The 23202-nt window shown below is 39.1% G+C and overlaps 1 protein-coding gene across 3 annotated transcripts in view; it reads right to left on the minus strand.

The window, feature by feature from the left end:
* Positions 1-23202, minus strand: part of Vav (Vav guanine nucleotide exchange factor) — a 139642-nt gene that overhangs the window by 61010 nt on the left and 55430 nt on the right. For 2 of the 3 annotated variants that reach the window (XM_071665661.1, XM_071665644.1), the window contains 4 exons: positions 19090-19206; positions 10177-10286; positions 5734-5785; positions 5097-5162 (listed from right to left, as the gene is read on the minus strand). In XM_071665661.1, coding sequence (XP_071521762.1) covers positions 5097-5162; positions 5734-5785; positions 10177-10286; positions 19090-19206 — 345 coding nt within the window. The remainder of the gene's footprint in view (positions 1-5096; positions 5163-5733; positions 5786-10176; positions 10287-19089; positions 19207-23202) is intronic. The other variant, XM_071665652.1, reaches the window with a different exon arrangement.

The following is a 23202-nucleotide window of genomic DNA, read 5'->3' on the forward strand; positions in this document are numbered from 1 at the left end:
CAAGACAAAAGTCTAAGTCTCCATAATTGGTGAATTCCAGTGCTGCTTCCTAGCCTTTAGTGCCTCATCCTTAACAGGCCACCGATAGAGGGCAACTCTAGCACAGAACTTCCAGAGGCTCCTACCTATTGTTCCTACCGACTTCTACCTACAGTGTTTACCTAATGTTCCAGTCGAATGTTCCAACCTACTAGTTCTATCTAAAGCACCAGTCTAATGTCCCTATTTATCACTTGTACCCAATGTTTGTACCTAATGCTCCCGCTTAATGTTCCTACCTGAGACTCGTATCTGTTACTCCTACCATTTTACCAGAAGACAGGGCAAGTGTATGGTGTTCACCATAGGAAGATCTAGAATTATGAAGAATGAGCTGTGTGAGTCAAGCGTTGTCAAGTTTTATGCGTGACAAGGAGAGATTGTATGTTTGTGAAACAAAATGCCAGCATTCCATGTGTGGGTGAGGCAAAATGAAAAGACAGCTACCTGGGACAGAAGAGTGCAACTTTAGAACCACTAAAGTGCAGGTTCACAATGCATCCCACTCGCTGACATGACCACCACATCCTAGATACCCATCCAAACCCTTTATATATTTCTCTACTGTACAGTCTACACTTTCTATTCTTCTTTTTTTCATGTTGGAGGCTCCAGTCACAGACAAAAGTCCACATCAAGGCTGGGCTTTAATTGACATATAGGGAGGATTATGAAAGATAAAAAGGAAAGGCAAGGGAAAGTATTTACAAATTTTGGAGGAAGTGAAAAACCTGTCTTTTAAAAATGTGCCAGGTTATAGTTACTGGGAAAGCCATGAGAAGGCAGAGAGTTCCAAAGCTTCAATGAGTAGGGTAAGATACAGTCTTCAAAAAGGCCCACCCTTGAGTTGCTAAAAGCCACACATGTGATGCTGCAGCTTGATGAGTATCGTGTGGTCTAGCTAGTGGTGGGAGGCACACAAGCAGTCAGCTCTCAGATGCAAAACCCAAAGCAATACCTACAGAAAAGGGAAGTGAACTTACATAACAGCATAAGGCAAAAAAGTCAGGTTTTGATGTTAGCCTGGGAGAGTCTATATGTCGGGCCACTTTCAGCTCAACACTAGTAAGGATGCAGAGCTAGAACCACCCCAAATGCAAGAGAAGGACTTCATACACGGACGAAATAATCCTTTGTATAAATGGAGCAACTGTTCTAAAAAAGAAATTTTAACATCTAAATAGGACTCCCAGTTTCTTAGAAGCTATTTCAGTAAAGTGGGGTCTCCAAGAAAGAGTGGATGTTACAATAATACCAAGTACATTCACTGAGTCCAGAGGTGGAATTACAGAACCATCAAAAGGGACAAGAAAGTTGTCAAGAGTTTTTGATAGAGAGATGAGTAGAAACTGGGTCTTGGAGGCATTACACTTGACTAGATTTCATCTATCCCATTGAGATATCTTGTCCAAGTCTGAGTTTATTGAGAAAGTTGAGTCAAGACATGATGCAGATCAAGGGAGAGAATAAGGAGCAGAAATGAGGGATGTAGATGAATGCAGTGTTGAGTTGTCAGCATATGAGTGCACATGGATATTTTGAAACAGAGTATATCATTGATAAAATGGAGAAAAAAAGTAAGGGATAGGACAAAACCTTGAGGAATATCAATGTCGATGGAAAAAGGAGAGGAGGCTGATCCATTAACAACCAGAGAGACATGCTGGCCAGAGAGGAAGCTAGATATGAAGGACCAAAGTGAGATAGGAAAGCTATTTATTACACAATTTTAGCCCCCAAATACTAAAGTTTAATCTCACTGACTTTGTAAATATCCAAAGTGTAAACATAATACATCTCTCCTGTCTGCATTCCAAAGTGCACAGCCTCCTAATTTTTAGATATCTGGAGTGCTCAGATCTTTGATAGTGTCACTGCAGGCTGTGAAAGATCTTTGCAATCTTTCCTAACTACAGTTTTGTCTTCCTTATTAGGTGATTTATTACACAGTAATATTCCTTTCAAGAGGGAAACAGTGCTTTAGGAGCATCACCACCTGCTGTGCGTCTCTTGCCTAGAAGGTACATAAAATCCAGTTGGCAGTCTTTTTGGATGTCAATGAAGGCTGTGAAACATCTTTGAGCACATTTCATACCCTGCAGTTTCCCCTTTCCAGACAAGTGATCTTAGTACAGTCATATCTTATTAGGAACAGTGTCAGTTCCTTGAAGAGTGTCATCACTTGCTTTATCTCTATACTCAAGGGAGCATTAAATCTAGCCTTCCCTCTTTTTGGTAGAGACAACTATTGCTTTGTTACAACAAATGCTTTCAAAGATCTTTACACTACTCTTTCACAAAATGAGTGTATCTATATCTTTCCCAAAATGTATACCGCCCTTTATCTATTCCTTTCCACCATAAGAATATTTGGAAATTTTCACCACAAAAATATATGTTATCCTCAGTAGCCTAATGGAAGACCTGGTTCATGTCTCCCTCTAATTTCTTAAGTGTCTTCTGTGGAAAGGATTTTCATATTTCTTATCATATAATTTCCAAAGGAGGATTGTGCATGGCTTGTACTTGCATTTATGCCAGATGTGTGAATGAGAAACAGTAGAGGTGCAAATAAAGTTCTATATGGAGCTGAGATTTTTTACAAAGGAGACACTAATATCCTGATTACAACAATGAGTTGTGATCTGTCAGGCATGAGGCTGTATATCAATCATCCTACTTTTTCAGTTCTTCCCATGCAGTACATTTTGTTAGCCATGAAATCATATTCCCATTCATTAAGGACTTTGCAAAGTTTGCAAGTATTTCCAGTGCCTCTACAATCTCATCATGGTGATAAAGCAATTGAAAGAAGCATGTTCTTCCCATCCTTGGTCAAACTACCTCACACCACATACTGTCCTCAAGATTACATTTCGAACACATCCAATAACCCATGCCTTGCATTCACATACTATTGTTAGAACTACTATTCCTTTAAACATACCCATTTCTGCCCTTCCAGATAACATTCTCTCTTTCTACAAATTCTTTAGCATTCCCAGAAACTTCAATCCCTCCCTTTGCCTATGACTCACTTCTGCTTTCGGGGTACTATTTGCCACTATGTCCACTCCCAGGTATTTAAAACACTTCACTTCCTCCAAATTTTCTCCAATCAAATTCACACTGCAACTAACCTGTCCCTTAACCATTCTAAACCTAATAACCTTTCTTTTATTTGCATTCATTCCCAACTTTCTCCTTTAACACATTCTTCCTCCTTGCATCTTCAGTGCTAATCCTGTATACATTCCAACAAATTGTATTGCCACAGTTTCTTGAGAATTTTCTTATTCCACACAACTTCCCATACTTTGTTAACAGCTTCTGAAGTTTCCCCTGCAGTCTTCCAACAGAGCCATGGTATCCATAACAGCAACTGATTCACTTCCAATGCCATCCCACTTCCTGCATACTGCAGGCACACCCTTGCATTCACTTTTCCAAACACCCTGTTCAAGAGCAGATTAAACAGCAATGATAACATCAAACATAATTCACAAAGACCCATTTTCACTAAGAACACCGATTCTCCTTCTCAGTCACACACTTGTTTTACTCTCCCAGTGAAAACTGCAGGCTGCATTATCTTATGACATACCTAGGTCACTGCAAGGTCTAAAGTCTGAAATTCTTAAAAATACTGATTGCAGACTACCTCTACACCTACAAATATCAAAAGCCTTGCCACAATACTTGTAATACTTCAGTGAAGTATTCAGCAAGCTCGTCATCTATCACATACATAATAATGTGAGAAAAGCTTATTTCTACCTTAGTAAGAATACATGAAAGGAAAGTGAGAATATACAAGAATGAAAATACAAAGACCTATAGAACAGAAAAGAAATTAAAAGTGGATATGAAAAATACCTATACTGTATTAAATGGATAAAGAGGAGTCTGAAATATGCTGCTATAAGTGTGGTCAAAAATAAGAATTGTATCGAGGCTACAAATGAGAGGCTTTAACTTCTTTCAGGGTAGTATCTACATATGTGGATATGTTCTACTTGCAATATGTTTGTAATACACAATACATTAATCACACAAATCCTGAACTTTATATTTGTTAAATACTTCCCACATATGTAAATATTTTTCTTTCTAAATTCTACTAGACTGTAATTCCCCTAAACTTCCCTACCCCCACTAAAAAAATTCAAACTCAGAACAAAGAACATCTACAATAGTTTACTGTGACTGATTCAATTTATGCAAACCAAGAAAAATCTCTTAAATAGCCAATCATATCCACATATCCAACTATTTTCAACCCATTTGTCTTTCCAAGTCACTTTAGAATGTCTCTTACACTTACTTCCATCTCCCAAATACAAATACGTTCTTTTATTTCTTTTTGAAATCTACACTGCATTCATGTGCCACCTATATCTTATACAATCTATTCAGAACAAACTTCTTTCACGATCTAATCTTGCCCTACTCACATAATTTTACATTTTTCCTGTTAAAATTCACTCTCAGCTGACTTTCAGCCTTTTCAGATATATTAATTTCTCTTTCAGATATATGACATCAGCATCACTCCCTAAATCAATTTACACAGCTGAGACAAAGTTGCACTTTTCTTTTTCTACTATAATGTAATGTGCTCTACAGTTACTCTGATTTGCAACACCAATGTTTCCTTCTATGATACACTATTCTAATGTGCTGGGAAACAAACAAATCAAGAAAATGATCTTTAAATTGTAATTCACATTTCAACTTCTGTTTCTCAAAAACAAATATGTTCCTACTTTTCTTCCTCCTTCTAATCTATGACATCATTTTCCTCCAACTATAATATTTCTAATACTTAGTTTTATGCTTTTTAACTCACAATGAAATAAAAAGTAATGACCTTATACAATGACTAATCAACTTCCCTCCACAGAAGCAAACTACATGTACCTCAGTGCTAGAGACAAAACCAACATAAAGGACAAGCAACATCTGTGAGTTTTTCAAATACCATACACTACGAAAATGCCACAAATAAACGTTAGCATTTACATTGTAACAGCATCAAGACACTGATTAGTAAGTACCTCTATTGACAGCTCCCCCAAAGACCATCTATTGGAATTAGGACTTATGAACAGCTCTGATAATCTCTGCCAAAAAAAAGATGAACAGCATATTTTGCAGCATATTATATATGTTAAATGGATGCAAAAACATTTTTTATATCAATATTACAATTTATAAATTCCAAATAAGCTACAGTTATCAACGCAAATGAATATTGAATGTCAATATCAAATAGAATGGATAAACTCCAGCAAAGCAAAAGCAATGGCAGCAATAAATACTGAAATATTTTAGTATACCATTACTTTTCTTCCTTACCAGCTGTGTCTACAGGCAGTCTAGCAATGTTTACTGCTCGGTATCTCAAGTTGATAAATGGTAAGGACAATTTATCTTAATGACTAAAATACTAATTCAGTACTTCATTCACATCCTTCTGCATTAGGGTAATAATTTCTGAAAAGCTCGCACGTGCCTGAGGCTGGAAATCTTATGGTTATGTACTCGAAAAATAAAAAGGCAAAATTATAATTCCTCATAAGCTCATAATGGACAAAGTTTGGATCTTCAAGGTAGTCATAAACTTTTAGTTAGAAAACCTGATATCAAATCATATTTACTCAGCAAATAGTAAATAGGAGAAAAGTTAGTTACCCTTGTTTGTCTGCTGCAGATCACCATAACTTTGTCAAACACAAATACATATCTGAAATAAAAGACAATGAAAATCAGTTTTGATGAAAATGAGATTTGCTAGTACCTAAAACAAATTTCAACCAGAAAAATGAACAGAATAAGAGATCTATTTATGAGGCCACTGATCATCTCAAGCTGCCTTTCCCAAACAAACCTAGTATGATTGTAATATGCCATGTAATACTACAAATCCTATTTTATCCCAAATGTAAACAATGAGGTCATTTGCTGAAAATCTGAATCAACCTTAGAAAGTAATGTGGTGAGATATACAGCATAGTGCAGGAAATCATCAAGGATTATGAGGCTTAAATGTTTTCAGGAATTATGTGCACCTTCAAACCTTGATGGTGATACACAGTTGCATCAGCTTATGGACAGTTAATACTAAAAAGCATATAAACATGGTTCCAAATTGAGAATAGTTTAGCTGAAAACAAAAACAAGGAATGATGGACTTAAAAGAAAGTGTGATTTTGGAACTGCTATTTCTGACACACATTGTAAGCCACATATATGGTCTTTTGTCATTTAATACTGTAATGTCTCATTCTACTCCTGCAGTATAATTTTGACATCATTCTTCCTAAGCCCAAAGAGATGTTTATAAAAAATGTATTGACAACTGAAAATAAAAATCAGTATTATAGTAAAACTCCAAATAATATTCACAGTAAGAAATATATATATTTTGAAAAAGAATAACCATTTCTCTACCAAAAGCATCTATGAGCATCTGAGAGGCAACTTCTCAAAGGGGGAGTTAAACCAGTGAACCTCATACAAAATTGGAATTCATGAGAATCCCCAACCCTTCAACCACCATAAACAGTAAAGGACTGGTCAATGCTTGTTCATTTGGACTTAATGACCATTCATGCCTTACCATGACACTACAACATCACCATCCATATGACACTCTTGTATATCCCTCACTCATTCAGTGATCACTGGCATCTACCATAGGCCTGTTATTGTTTGGTATCAAAGATTGATTTTTTCACATGTAGTGAAAAGAGGCCCACAAAACTCTGCCTCTAATAGAAAAAAGTATTCTTATCATTCAAAACCCACAATTCTCACCTACAGACAGAGCCCTTTCAGGTTCTAATTGCATACCCACATGAAAACAGGAAGGGCTCAAGAAACTAATAAAAACCAAGGAAAAACAAATAAAATGTTTACCTTTAATTACACCTTAAATTCCAAGTGGGAGCACCATCTACTGAAGGTAGCAAACCTAAGATCATACCAGGAAGGCTGAAAGAAACCCAGGTGAGATAACATCTAACAAAACAGTTCAGGGACTACTAAAAACCCATATAGTTAATCTCAGACTTATACTTAGAAAAGCAAATGGATGTGTATGTAGCATTTATGGATCTGGAGAAGGCATATGATAGAGTTGATAGAGATGCTCTGTGGAAGTTATTAAGAATATATGGTGTGGGAGGCAAGTTGTTAGAAGCAGTGAAAAGTTTTTATCGAGGATGTAAGGCATGTGTACGTGTAGGAAGAGAGGAAAGTGGTTCTCAGTGAATGTAGGTTTGCGGCAGGGGTGTGTGATGTCTCCATGGTTGTTTAATTTGTTTATGGATGGGGTAGTTAGGGAGGTGAATGCAAGAGTCTTGGAAAGAGGGGCAAGTATGCAGTCTATCGTGGATGAGAGAGCTCGGGAAGTGAGTCAGTTGTTGTTCGCTGATGATACAGCTTTGCTGGCTGATTCATGTGAGAAACTGAAGAAGCTGGTGACTGAGTTTGGTAAAGTGTGTGAAAGAAGAAAGCTGAGAGTAAATGTAAATAAGAGCAAGGTTATTAGGTACAGTAGGGTTGAGGGACAAGTCAATTGGGAGGTAAGTTTGAATGGAGAAAAACTGGAGGAAGTGGAGTGCTTTAGATATCTGGGAGTGGATTTGGCAGCGGATGGAACCATGGAAGCAAAAGTGAATCATTGGGTGGGGGAGGGGGCGAAAGTTCTGGGAGCGTTGAAGAAGGTGTGGAAGTCGAGAACATTATCTCGGAAAGCAAAAATGGGTATGTATGAAGGAATAGTGGTTCCAACAATGTTACATGGTTGCGAGGCATGGGCTATAGATAGAGTTGTGCGGAGAAGGGTGGATGTGCTGGAAATGAGAAGTTTGAGGACAATATGTGGTGTGAGGTGGTTTGATCGAGTAAGTAATAATAGGGTAAGAGATATGTGTGGTAATAAAAAGAGTGTGGTTGAGAGAGCAGAAGAGGGTGTTTTGAAATGGTTTGGTCACATGGAGAGAATGAGTGAGGAAAGATTGACCAAGAGGATATATGTGTCAGAGGTGGAGGGAACAAGGAGAAGTGGGAGACCAAACTGGAGGTGGAAAGAGGGAGTGAAAAAGATTTTGAGTGATCAGGGCCTGAACATGCAGGAGGGTGAAAGGCGTGCAAGGAATAGAGTGAATTGGAACGATGTGGTATACCGGGGTCGATGTGCTGTCAATGGATTGAACCAGGGCATGTGAAGCGTCTGGGGGTAAACCATGGTAAGTTCTGTGGGGCCTGGATGTGGAAAGGGAGCTGTGGTTTCGGTGCATTATACATGACAGCTAGAGACTGAGTGTGAATGAATGTGGCCTTTGTTGTCTTTTCCTAGTGCTACCTCGCGCACATGCGGGGAGAGGGGGTTGTTATTTCATGAGTGGTGGAGTGGCGATGGGAATGAATAAAGGGAGACAGTATGAATTATGTACATCTGTATATATGTATATGTCTGTGTGTGTATATATATGTATACGTTGAGATGTATTGGTATGTATATTTGCATGTATGAACGTGTATGTATATACATGTGTATGTGGGTGGGTTGGGCCATTCTTTTGTCTGTTTCCTTGCAATACCCCGCTAATGCAGGAGACAGCGACAAAGCAAAATAATAATAATAATAGTTAATCTCACTCAACTAAAGATTCTTTGAAAAAGGTAAGAGTACATGCCAACTCTCCAATATCATGGGCTTCTAGCAGTGAGTCTAGACTGAGCAAGGGATACTGGCATCTTGATCCAACATGGTCTGTTCCTCACAGACAAAGGAAACAAAGGACTGGGATGATTGAACAAATGTTCTATGGAGATCTAATTAGAAAATATAATTCCTTGAGGAATCTGACAGAACATAAAGACTATTAACCTGAAAGGAAGGTATCAAACCACAGACTTAACTCACTGTCTTCCTCCTGATCCTGAGCTATAAGGAAAGAATTCAAAAAAGAAAAGATCTAAAGACTCTTGACATCTTCCTCTTGACTGAGATGGGAAAGTTACAGGATTCTTAGGAAAAGGATCTTAGTAATCTACTTCAAAAAGAACTGGCATAAAAACATCAAAAATCCACCAACAAAGGTTCCTGCAAAGCACTTGAAAAATGTGAGAGTGCTAATGGCTTGAAGTTCATGAAGAAATATATAGGTTGAGCATCCCTAATCTGAAAATCTGAAATCCAAAATGCTCCAAAATCCAAATCTTTCTGAGTGGCAACATGATATTACAAGTGGAAAATTCCACACCTGATCTCACTTGCCCATACTGGTCTCTGACACTCTCTTGGTGCCAGTAGGTTATACACCATTGTCACTGCCACACCTACATGTGTTGTTTGCTTATCCTCTGCTCTGTGTGAATAAGTGTAAGAAAATAACTGCTTATGAGCAGCATATAAATTCAGAGTCAGGAATGAAGGTGATGCCAAACAACCACCGATTGTCCACACGGGCAGCTGAGGTTGTAACACCTTAGCTTTCTGAAGGTTCAGTGTTACAAAAACTTTGTTTCATGAGCAAAACTATCAAAAATATTGTATACATTACCTTCAGGCTATGTGTATAAGTTGAATATGAAACATACATGGGTTTTGTGTTTAGACTTGGGTCCCATCACAGCAATCTCCACTGCTTGACATGACCAGCAGATGAACAAAGACCTTGTGTTAACATTATTCTTAATCCCTTCCCCTAAGTAAAATTTCACACTATCACTGAATGGTTGACATCAAGGTAAGTAACAACCCATTCACTGATAGTGTGAAAGCTTACCTAGAAGAAGGGATTAAGAACAATGTTAACACAAGGTATGGGTTCATCTACTTGTCACGTCAGGCAGAGGAAATTTCTAACGACATTACAAAAAGAAATGATTCATCAGTAGGGGAGAAAGTTATAGTATCATCAGAAAGGAAAAGAAAATTGTTGAAATACTTTTAGCCATAGACCAGAGAAAGATATCAGTAGAAGAGGACAAGAAGGCACTTTGCCTTGTCATAAGCTGCTGTCATGCAGGGCCCTAAACTCTCTAACTCACACAGTTCACTAAAGAAAAAGACCATGAGATGAGTAGCCCCTATTATCTCTTAGGTAAAAAGAACATACATACCTCTTCTTAATTGGGTCTGGGTGACATTCAATCCGAGTTTCCCCATCATATCTAAGTTTCCCAAGATCTTCTAAACTGCTTATTTCATTTGGCATATCCATTATACTCATCTGGAATTAAATCAAAATCAAAACCGAATATATGTATGAAGACAGAGGTAAAAAGAGTTGACTGCAAGGAGCTGAAAAGTCTAAAAATGGTCTGATAAGTTAGGAAAGTGGAGGACATAAAAATGCCATGACAAACTAGAGATGATTAACTAGTAAAATTAGAACCTATTTTATACTTGCCTGCCTTTCCTACATTAGCAAGGTAGTGCCAGGAACAGACAAAGAAAAGCTGCATTTGCTCACATCCATTCTCCAGTTGTCATGTGTAATGCACCGAAACCACAGCTCCCTATCAAAATCAGACCAAACAAACCTTTCCATGGATTATTTAGATTACTGCAGCCACTTCACATGCCGTGACTCAGTCCACTGACAGAACACTGGCCTCTGTATACCACAATGTTCCAATTCACTTCATCCTGTGCAAGACTTTCATCCTCCTGCATATTCAAGCCCTGATCATTCAAAATATTTCTTACTCCATTTTCCCATCTCCAGTTGGGTCTCCCTCTTTTTTGTATTCCCTCTACTTCTGACACACGTATCCTCTACAACAACCCCTCCTTACTTACTCTCCATACCTACAAATCATTTCAGCACACCTTTTTCAGCTCTTTCAACCACACTCTTTTCATTACCATACCTTTCTCTCACTCTTTCATGACCTCTTAGATCAAACCACCTCACACCAAATATTGTTCTCAATCATTTCATTTCTATCTTATCCATCCTCCTTTACACATCCTCATATGTGGCCCATGCCCCACATCCATATAACACTGCTGGGAATACTGTACTTGCAAACACACCCATTTTTGCCCTCTGATAATGATCTCTCTTTCTACACATTCTTCAGTGCTCCCAGTATCTTCGCCCCCTTAACCACCCTGTGCTTCACTTCAACTTCCACAGTTCCATTTGCTGCCATGTCCACTCTTAGGTATTTAAAACATTTCATATCTTCCAATACTTCTCCATTCAAACTCACACCTCAATTAACCTGTCCCTCAATTCTGCTAAACCTAATAACCTTGCTTTAAATTGCACTTCCTCCTTTACCACACTCTTACACACTCAGTCACTAACTTCTGTAGTTTCTTCCTTGAATCTGCCAGAGATATGATGGAAAATCATGAGTGCCCCTATGGCCTAATCCTTATCAAAGAAGCAATATTACAATACAATTGATTTTCTGTGAATATCTTACAATAAACAAATAATTGAGGAAAGAGTGTGGATAATTGGAAGATGTACAAGAAAAAGTGCCAGGTCAAGAGGAAGGTGTTAGTGCTGAAAAAAGGGCAAATGAGAGTTGAGGTGAGTTAAAAATGAGGAAAAAAAAATGGGAACATTGGCGAAGGAGACTAACGGGGATGGTAACAGGCAAAGACATGGTGAGGAGATGGTGAGAGTATTCTGAAAATTCATTGTGTTCAATAATAGGAAGGCATTTGAAGGGTTTCTTTAGATATGAAGGTGTGCAATCAGGAGTCATGACAAGTGATTTGGAGAAAAGAAACAAAGTGGTGAGAGCTTTGCTTAAGATGAAATGCAGCAAAGTGACTGAACTGGATGGGAATGCAGTTGAATAAGATTGCAGAGGAAAAACTGTAAAAGATTTGTGGATCATATGTTTGGTAAAGTGTGTGGAAGAAGAAAGTTAAGAGTAAATGTGAATAAGAGCAAGGTTATTAGGTACAGTAGGGTTGAGGGTCAAGTCAATTGGGAGGTGAGTTTGAATGGAGAAAAACTGGAGGAAGTGAAGTGTTTTAGATATCTGGGAGTGGATCTGGCAGCGGATGGAACCATGGAAGCGGAAGTGGATCATAGGGTGGGGGAGGGGGCGAAAATTCTGGGGGCCTTGAAGAATGTGTGGAAGTCGAGAACATTATCTCGGAAAGCAAAAATGGGTATGTATGAAGGAATAGTGGTTCCAACAATGTTGTATGGTTGCGAGGCGTGGGCTATGGATAGAGTTGTGCGCAGGAGGATGGATGTGCTGGAAATGAGATGTTTGAGGACAATGTGTGGTGTGAGGTGGTTTGATCGAGTGAGTAACGTAAGGGTAAGAGAGATGTGTGGAAATAAAAAGAGCGTGGTTGAGAGAGCAGAAGAGGGTGTTTTGAAGTGGTTTGGGCACATGGAGAGGATGAGTGAGGAAAGATTGACCAAGAGGATATATGTGTCGGAGGTGGAGGGAACAAGGAGAAGAGGGAGACCAAATTGGAGGTGGAAAGATGGAGTGAAAAGATTTTGTGTGATCGGGGCCTGAACATGCAGGAGGGTGAAAGGAGGGCAAGGAATAGAGTGAATTGGAGCGATGTGGTATACCGGGGCTGACGTGCTGTCAGTGGATTGAATCAAGGCATGTGAAGCGTCTGGGGTAAACCATGGAAAGCTGTGTAGGTATGTATATTTGCGTGTGTGGACGTATGTATATACATGTGTATGGGGGGGGGTTGGGCCATTTCTTTCGTCTGTTTCCTTGCGCTACCTCGCAAACGCGGGAGACAGCGACAAAGTATATAAAAAAAAAAAAAAAAAAAAAAAAAAAAAATGTTTGCTGACAAATTCGTGTGAAATACCCAGAGAAGGACAAGGATTTTTATGTGACATTTATTGATCCAAAGGAATATATTAGGGTTGGTAGAGATGCACTTTGGATTGTGTTATAAATAAATTGTGTGAAGGAATCTACTAAAACAGATAGAAATTTTTATCCAGGCTTGTGGCAATTGGTATAAAGGAGGGTGAATGTGAAGATGGGTCTGTGTCAGGGGATTGTAACGTTACCATGACAATTTAATCTGTTTACAGATGAGGTGGAGAGGATGGTGACTAAGAATCTTGGAGAGGCAGGTCTACAGTCTGTATGGGATAGGGAGCCGTGGGAGGTGAGTCTGTTTCTTTTTACTGATGACAGTGTTGGTGGCTGATTCAAATAAGAAACTGTTTTTCCAGAAGATGATTTCTGAACTTGGGAGAAAGTATGTAAGGAGAAAGTTGAGAATAAATGTGAGTAAAGCAAGGTAATTAGGTTGAACAGTGAAGCAGCAAGTCTTGGCATGCAAATTTGAATGAAGAGAATCTACAGGAAATAGTGTGTTTTTGATACCTGGGAGTGGAAATAGCAGCAAATGGAACCATGAGACCTAAAGTGAGCCACAGGATAGGTGAGAGGGCTATGGTCCTAGGCACACGGTTAAGTGTGTACAAAGAAAGGTCGCTAGTGAGAGGCAAAGACGGGTATGTTTGATGGCACAATAGTCCTGACAGTATTTTATGAACGAGAAAAGTGGACCCTTCATAAAAAAAAAATAAAAAAATGGAACAGGGTGGATCAGTTGCAAATGAAATGTTTGAGGTAGAAATCTAGTGTGAAGAGGGTTGATTGGGCAAGAAATACTAGGGTAAGAGAGATGCATATGTATGAGAGCTGAAGAGGGCATGCTGAAATGGAGTGAACATATGAACAAGAAGCATGCCTTGGGGCAGCCCATCTCTAAGAAAGAGAGCACCCTAACCCCTCCAATTATTACCCTCTCACTTTTGTTATCTCCAAAGCCTTTGAAAATATTAAAATCTCATTCTCTTGCACAATTTCTTTTTTACACTAAAGGCTCCAGTCATGACCAAAAGTCCACATCAAGACCAGGCCTTAATTGGAATACAGAGAGGATTATGAAAGAGAAAAAGAAGAAAGGGGAAAACATTTATGAATTTTCTAGGAAATAAAAACACCTGTCTTTTAAAAGAGCCAGGTGTTAGTAATTGGCAAAGACAAGAGGGTAGAGAATTCCAAAGCTTCAAGGTGTAGGGAAAAAACAGTTATCAGAATGGCTCACCCTTGAGTTGCAAATGGCCAAACAGTAATCATGTGATGCAGCAGCTTGCCAATTATTGCATGGCCTAGCTAGTGGTGGAGGCACCTTCAGATCACCAGCATGGATTTTGCAGTGCTAGGTCTACTGTTGATCTCTCCTATATGACTCGTATCTGGTCCTCCTCTCTCAAGGATTTTGAAAAAATTTTGTTGTAGCCCTTGAAATTTCCAAAGCATCTGACAAGTTATGGTATTAGTCTTTGCTTTCTAAATCTCCTGTGACAGGATGGAGTTAAAAAGATTTTGAGTGATCGGGTCCCAAACATACAAGAGGATGAAAGGCATCCATGAGTTAAGAGTGAACTGGAACTATGTGGTATACTGGGGTCAACATGCTGTCGATGGACTGAACCAGGACATGTGAAGTGTCCAAAGTACACCTTGGAAAGTCCTGTAGGGCCTGGATGAGGATAAGCAGTTTCCATGCAATACACATGACAGCTAGAGAATGGGTGTGAGTGGATGTGGCCTTTTTCCGTCTGTTCCTAGCACTAACTCGTAAACATAAGAAATGGCAATCAAGTATGAAAGAAAGTAAGAAAAAAAATTGAAAAATTGTACATTAAGAGGGCTGGAAAAGAAATCTTACTTAAGAGATTAGGAGTTCAAGAAAAGATAAGTATGGGTAAATTGTTAGCAACTGAACTGTCTGAAAGCATTTTGCTTTGAACCATACAACTAGACACAGAGACAAGCTCTGAAGTTGGTCTGATACATGGTTGATGAAATTAAACCCAATCAAAATCAAGATAATGAGCACAGAATAGAGTGAAAAAAGTCCTTAACATGATAATCATCTAGCAAGAAATAAACTGCTGGAATGTGTGTGTGACAGGGGCTTGGGAGTAAACATCATACCTAACTGGTCACCAGAGTCACAGATGAGAGTTATGAAAACAAACTCCCTGCCAGCAAACATCAGAGGAGCATTCAAGGAAATAGTCTGCATGCTCTTCACATGCTACATTAGACCAAAACTAGAATATGCTAAAGTTTAGTCATTCCACTTAAAGAACTAACACAGAGGGTCCTGAGAAAGGTAACATATATAGTGCAGCACCAGAACAAGGAAAAACAAATTACAAGGAAAGGTTAGAGGCCTTAAATTTGCCCACAGTGACCTGATCACAACCATCATTATTTGAAACTAGTTTAATGAAGTCGAAAGAAAACAGTTCTTCAAAAGGTTCAACGATATCATGAATATCAAAAAAGGATTAGAGGACAGAACAATTCCGTTAACCCTGATTTCTGATGTGAAACATGGACGTGGAACAAAGCAAACAATCTTAAAGTTTAAGGTATTTGATAGGTAGTTGCTGTGTTGATAGACAGATGGAGTAAACTGGAGATGTGGTATATCAGAGAGTGGAAAGTAAAAGGTGGTGGTGTTTTGCAGTGGGTCACATGAAGCATCATGAAGTGGTTTAGTCACGTGGAGAGGAAGAAAATATATAGTGCATGGTAACAAGAATTAGTGTGATGGGAAGACAGCCAGCATCCTGGAAGGGTTAAGTAAAAGAGAAAGATGCGGGAAAGATCCAGGTAAAAATGAGGAGGATGGAGCATGCTAAGAAGTGTATGGTTAGGGCAACCAGTAGAGATTTACCATAGCCACCCCACAGACAGAGTTCCCAAGGAGAACAAGGAATATGGACAGAATCGAATTCAAAGTGCTGTAAGAAAAACCTTCTTTGAAATAACATAGGAAGAGCAACAAGTAACAGCAAGACACTAAACAAAAAGAATTCATAAGAAATTAAGAATTACTTCTATAATTACAGAGATGTGGAAAAAAAAAAAAGGAAAAAAGCATGGGGACTGCACTATGAGTCCAAAATTATCAAATCAAAGAGTTGTATGAATAAAGAGAAAGTTTAAGATGGAGCCTATGGGCACAGAACTCCTTTATAATGTTCAAACAGGTAATTACAACAGCACTATAAATATACAATGGAATTTCTTAGATACAATATTTAAGGAACAGTAGTCCTAATAGTATTATACGCAAACAAGGCACAACTTTAGGATAAGGTCGTACAGAGGAGGGTGGATGTGTTCTATATGAAATGTATGAGGACAATATGTGGTGTGAGGTGGTTTATCAAGTAATGAAAGGGTAAGAGAGATGTGGTAATAAAAACAGTGCAGTTGAGAGTTGAAAAGGGTGCTTAAATGGTTTGGACACATGAAGTGAGGAAAGGATGACAAGAGGATATATGTGTCAGAAGTGGAGGGAACAAGGAAACAGATAGACCAAATTGGAGATGGAAGAATAGAATGAAAAAGATTTAGAGCAATCAGGGCATGAACATACAGGAGGGGAAAGACGTGCATGAAATAGAGTGAACTGGAATGATGTGGTATACTGGGGTCAACATGCTGTCAGTGGATTGACCCACGGCACAGGAAGCATCCAGGGTAAACTATGGAAAGGTCTAAGGGGCCTGGCTGTGGATAGGAAGCTGGGGTTTCAGTGCATTATAAATTACAGCAAGAGAATTGATGTGAGTTGATGTGGCCTTTTCTTCATCTGTTCCTTGCACTACCTCACTAATGAGGAAACAGCAATCAAGTTAAAAAAAAGTGAAATCAATAAATAGCCAAATATACTTTTCTTAATACTGAAAGAAATTAATAATGATGAAGAAAACATTTAATAATAGTATGGTACAAAAGACTGATATAATAACTTACATTCCTATTTTCATCTCACACCCAGTTACTTTTCCTGCTTTGGCAGACTCAACTACACCCATCTAGTTTCTAGGTGTCATTTATAATGTATAACGGTAGGAGTACACAACAGTAACTTTTCTTATAAAAAAAAACACTTATTCATGCCTTAGCTAGGATGCATCAAGTACATGTACTTTAAAAAATTTTGAGAACAGCCAAAACTTTAAACCTGTGAATCCATATTCTAAAAACCTGAAACAAGAGGCTTCTTTTCAGATTAAAATAATTCAAATATCAAGCATTAATAATTAATATCATTGCATGCATAGTGCCACTGTACAAAGGCAAAGCAGATAAAGGTGGTGTTCAAATTACAGAAGCATAAGTTTGTACAGTATTCCTGGGAAATTATATGGGAGGGTAGTGACTGAGAGGGTGAAGGCATGTACGGAGCATCAGACTGGGGAAGAGCAGTGTGGTTTCAGATATGGAAGAGGAGTGTGGATCAAGTGTTTGCTTTGAAGAATATATGTGAGAAATACTTAGAAAAACAGATGGATTTGTATGTAGCATTTAAGCATCTGGAAAAGGCATAGGATAGGGCTGATAGAGATCCCTTGTAGAAGGTTTTAAGAGTATATGGTGCAGGAAGTAAGTTGCTAGAAGCTTTGAAAAGCTTTTACCGAGGATGTAAGGCATGTGGAGGAGCAGGAAGAGAGGAAAGTGATTTGTTCTCAGTGATGGTCGGTTTGCTGCAGGGGTGTATGATGTCTCCATGGCTGTTTAATTTGTTTATGGATGGGGTGGTTAGGAAGGTGAATGCAAGAGTTTTGGAGAAAGGAGCAAGAATACAGTCTATTCTGGATGAGAGGGCTTGGGAACTGAGTCAGCTGTTTGCTGATGATACAGCACTGGTGGCTGATTTGGATGAGAAACTGCAGACGTTGGTGACTGAGTTTGGTAAAGTATGTGAAAGAAGAAAGCTGAGAGTAAATGTGAATAAGAGCAAGGTTATTAGATTCAGTAGGGTTGAGGGACAAGTTAACTGGGAGGTAAGTTTGAATGGAGAAAAACTGGAGGAAGTGAAGTGTTTTAGATATCTGGGAGTGGACTTAGCAGTGGATGGGACCATGGATGTGGAAGTGAGTCACAGGGTGGGGGAAGGGGCGAAGGTTCTGGGAGCGTTGAAGAATGTGTAGGTGAGAACGTTATCTCGGAGAACAAAAATGGGTATGTTTGAAGGAATAGTGGTTCCAACAATGTTATATGGTTGCGAGGCGCGGGCTAAAGATAGGGTGGTGCAGAGGAGGGAGGATGTGTTGGAAATGAATGTTTGAGGATAATATATGGTGTGAGGTAGCTTGATCGAGTAAGTAATGAAAGGGTATGAGAAATGTGTGGTAATAAAAAGCGTGTGATAGAAAGCGCAGATGAGGGTGTGTTGAAATGTTTCGGACACATAGAGAGAATGAGTGAGGAAAGATTGACAAAGAGGATATATGTGTCAGAAGTGGAGGGAACAAGTAGAAGCAGGAAACCAAATTGGAGGTGGAAGGATGGAGTGAAAAAGATTTTGAGCGATTGGGGCCTGAACATACAGGAGGGTGAGAGGTGTGCGATGAATAAAGTGAATTGGAACAATGTATACCAGGGTTGATGTGCTGTCAATGGATTGAACCAGGGAATGTGAAGTGTCTGGGGTAAACCATGGAAAGGTCTGGGGGCCTGGCTGTGGAAAGGGAGCTATGGTTTTGGTGCATTACATATGACAGCTAGAGACTGAGTGAGAATGAATGTGCCTTTTTCGTCTTTTCCTGGCACTACCTTGATGGAGGGGGGATGCTATTTCATGTGTGGCGGGGTGGCGATGGGAATGGCGATGTGTATATATGTATATGTCTGTGTATGTATATGTATGTATATGTGCGTGCATGGGCATTTATGTATATATATGTGTCTGTTGGTGGGCTGGGCCATTCCTCATCTGTTTCCTTGCTCTACCTCGCTGACGCAAGAGATGGAAATAAAGTATAATAATACTAGGAATTACCATATAACATGCTAATGAACATACAAATTTTGGAAACTGAAAATTCTAACTCAAACAAGATAAAAGCAAATAAAACAGCCAAATACAAAAACAAGGAGGCATCCTAGAATATCACACAATGGTTAAAAGAATAACTTTTACATGCTACAGACAGAAATGTCACAGAAAAGCTATGAAAATTTTTTAAATACCTGAAGGTCTTTTATGATTTGTAGCATTTCACTGTCACGCTTCACTTCATTGATATACACAGCTACATCTACCATCGCTTCATGGGCTTTTTTTAAGTTTTCTAGATCACTGTGAGTCTGTAATGAAAAATTCAAATTTAAAGGGAGCCTTGAAAAATGTGTGGAAGTCGAGAACATTATCTCGGAAAGCAAAAATGGGTATGTTTGAAGGAATAGTGGTTCCAACAATGTTGTATGGTTGCGAGGCGTGGGCTATGGATAGAGTTGTGCGCAGGAGGATGGATGTGCTGGAAATGAGATGTTTGAGGACAATGTGTGGTGTGAGGTGGTTTGATCGAGTAAGTAACGTAAGGGTAAGAGAGATGTGTGGAAATAAAAAGAGCGTGGTTGAGAGAGCAGAAGAGGGTGTTTTGAAATGGTTTGGGCACATGGAGAGAATGAGTGAGGAAAGATTGACCAAGAGGATATATGTGTCGGAGGTGGAGGGAACGAGGAGAAGAGGGAGACCAAATTGGAGGTGGAAAGATGGAGTGAAAAAGATTTTGTGTGATCGGGGCCTGAACATGCAGGAGGGTGAAAGGAGGGCAAGGAATAGAGTGAATTGGAGCGATGTGGTATACAGGGGTTGACGTGCTGTCAGTGGATTGAATCAAGGCATGTGAAGCGTCTGGGGTAAACCATGGAAAGCTGTGTAGGTATGTATATTTGCGTGTGTGGACGTGTGTATGTACATGTGTATGGGGGGGGGGGGTTGGGCCATTTCTTTCGTCTGTTTCCTTGCGCTACCTTGCAAACGCGGGAGACAGCGACAAAGTATAAAAAAAAAAAAAAAAAAAAAAAAAAAAAAAAAAAAAAACATCCATGATGGAATAGACTAGTAAGAATGAAGATGAATGAGTTTCTTTTTCACCTATCACTACACTTTATCAAATGGTAAAAACAAAAAGTTTCAAATCCTCAATAACACCTGAGTTAGCAAAGTTTATCAATTATTTAGCAACCATAAAATCATCATATTCAAAATGAATGGACTGACCTTTTTCCTATACAATGTTATTCATTTCATGCATATCGCAAATTAATGACACATGCCTCACGATCTAAAACTAAAAATCTATTTTCTAAACAGTTCTTCTCTTACATTTACATAAATCTTTAATTTTCAACTACTCCACTATCAATACTATCACCATATTGTACAGTATTTATGTCATCCCTCTTCTCTTAAAATATACTCTTCATAATCAGAGCTGTATATAGCACATTATTCTCATATTTAGATTTCTAAAAGAGGAAGCAGAAGAAGAGTCCATGCAGGGCTTGCTCATCCTCCTCGACGGCTCAGGTTGGGGTGTCTAAATTTGAATGGATGTAACCAAGTGAGAAGAGACGAGAAATAGGAAATGCATTTGGGGAATGAAACCTGGATGATCTGGCTCTGATTGAAGCAAAGCTCATGGGTAATGGGGAATGAGTGCTTTGGAAAAGTCTTAGGAGTAAAGTCAGGGATTGGAGAGTGGACAAGAGCTAAGGAAGGAGTAGTACTACTCCTGAAGCAGGAGTAATGGGAGTGTGTGACAGAATGTAATGAAGTTAATTCTAGATTAATGTGGGTAAAACTGAAAGTGAATGGTGAGAGATGGGTGATTACTGCTGCTTATGTATGTGAGTAGGAGAGATGGTTAATGGGCATTATTACATTACATATCGACTGATATGTGTGTAAAAGAGAGACTTTTGGATGTAAATGTGCTGAGAAGGGCAGCGGGTGGGATGTCCGATCACTATCTTGTGGAGGAGAAGGTGATGATTTGTAGAGGTTTTCAATAAAGAGGAAACAATATTGGGAAGAAGAGAGCGGTGAGAGTGCATGAGCTTGGACAGAAGACTTGTGTGAAGAAATATCAGGAGAGACTGTCTGTAGAATGGCTAAAGGTGAGAGTAAATGAAGCAAGGGGAATGGGTGAGGAATACGAGATATTTAGGAAAGCAGAAATGGTAGGTGCAAGAGATGCATGTGGCATGCAAAAGGTGGGAACTAAGCAGATTAAAAAGGGTAGTGAGTAATGGAATGAAGAAATAAATTTGCTAGTGAATAAGAAAAGAGAGGCATTTAGGCAGTACTTACAGGGAGGGAGCATAAATGATTGGAAGATATGAGAAAGCAGCAGGAGGTCACAAGGAATGTGCAGTGGTTGAAAAAGAGGACAAATGATAGTTGGGGTGAGAGAGTATCAATAAACTTTTGGGAAGACAAATATATGTTATGGAAGGAGGTAAACAATGTGCGAAAGACAAGAGAACTAATGGGAACATCGGGGAATTGGGCAAAAGGGAAAGTGACAACAGTTAGTGATGAAGTGAGGAGATTGAGTATTTTGAAGGACTGTTTAATGTGTTTGATGAAATGCAGCAAGGCAGCTGGAGTGGATGGCACTGCAATTGATCCATACATACACTGAAAATCCTTACCAACCAGTCAACAACAAAGTCACCCCATTTCTCAATAAATTCAACTACAATACCATCCACTCTAGCTACCTTGCAGCATTTCATCTTATACAAGGCTTTCATCGCCTCTTCTCTCTTCATCAAACCACTCTCTATGATATATAACCACATACAACACCAACCAAAACACCCTTTATCTGCCTCTCTATCATCAAACACATATAACAATCCTTCCAAATACTGACTTCATTTCCTCACTTCCTGTTATCACTTCCCCTTCTGCCCCTTTCACTGATGTTCCCATCTGCTATCTTTTTTCCAGAATTATTTATTTCTTTCCAAAACATTTTCTTATTCTCCCTAAAGTTTACTAATTTGCCCTCTTTTTCAACCCCTGCACCCTCTTCTCAACCACCTTGTGCTTTCTCTTATACATCTCCCAATCATTTGCTCTCCTTCCTTGTAATACCCTAATACCTCTCTTTTCACTTTCACTAGCAACTTTACTTCATCAAACCACTCACTACCCTTTCTGATCTGCCCATCTCCTACCTTTTGCATGCCACATGCATCTCATACACATGCTATCACTGCTTCCCGAAATACTTCCCATTCCTCAACCACCAACCTTATTTCATTTTTTCCTCACCTTTTGCCATTCTACACTATATCTCTGCTGGTACTTCGCACAAGCTCACTCACTCTCACCACCCTCTTCTCCCAAATATTGTTTCCTCTTTTTCAAAAACCTCTACAAATCTCACCCTCACCTGCACAAGATAGTGATCATACATCCTACCAGCTGCTCCTTTCGGCACATGTACATCCACAAGTCTCTCTTTCACATGCATGTCAATTCATATGCAATTTCATAATGCTCACTGACCATCTCTCCCACTCACACACTTATACTTGAGTATGTCCATATTTCTAAATTAGGTGATGCCAGTCACCAATCCTTTATCAGCACAAAACTCTACAAGCTCTTCACCATTTCCATATACAGCACTGAATACCCCATGCACCCCAATTACACCCTAGACTGCCACATTACTTACCTTCACATTTAAATCATCCATCACTAATACCTGATCTCTTGATCTTACTTCTCATGGCTATGCGCATAATCACTAGTAATCACCCACCTCATGCAATCCACTTTCAGTTTTACCTATGTCAATCTAAAACTTACTTCCTTACATTCTATTACCTACTCCCAAAACACCTGCTCCAAGAGTAGTACTGCTCCTTCCTTAGCTTTTGTCCTATCACCAACCCATGACTTTACTCCTTGGACATTCCCAAACTATTTTCCCCCTCTACCCTTAAACTTTGTTTCAATCAGAGCCAGAACAATCAGGTTTCGTTCCCGAAACATACTACTTATTTCTTCACTTTTCTCATTGCTCATTTCTCCATGCAAATTTAAACACCACAGCCTAAGCCTTTAAGGAGCATGAGGATGCCCTACTTGGCTCTTTCTTCTGCTCCCTTTTATATTTTCTATTATACTTTGTCGCTGTCTCTCGTGTTAGCAAGGTAGCGCAAGGAAACAGATGAAAGAATGGCCCAACCCATCCATACACACATGTATATACATAAACATCTATACACGCACATATACATACCTATAAATTTCAACACATACATACAACATGCAGG

Source organism: Panulirus ornatus, chromosome 1 (genome assembly GCF_036320965.1).
Source record: "Panulirus ornatus isolate Po-2019 chromosome 1, ASM3632096v1, whole genome shotgun sequence".
Lineage (NCBI taxonomy): Eukaryota > Metazoa > Arthropoda > Malacostraca > Decapoda > Palinuridae > Panulirus > Panulirus ornatus.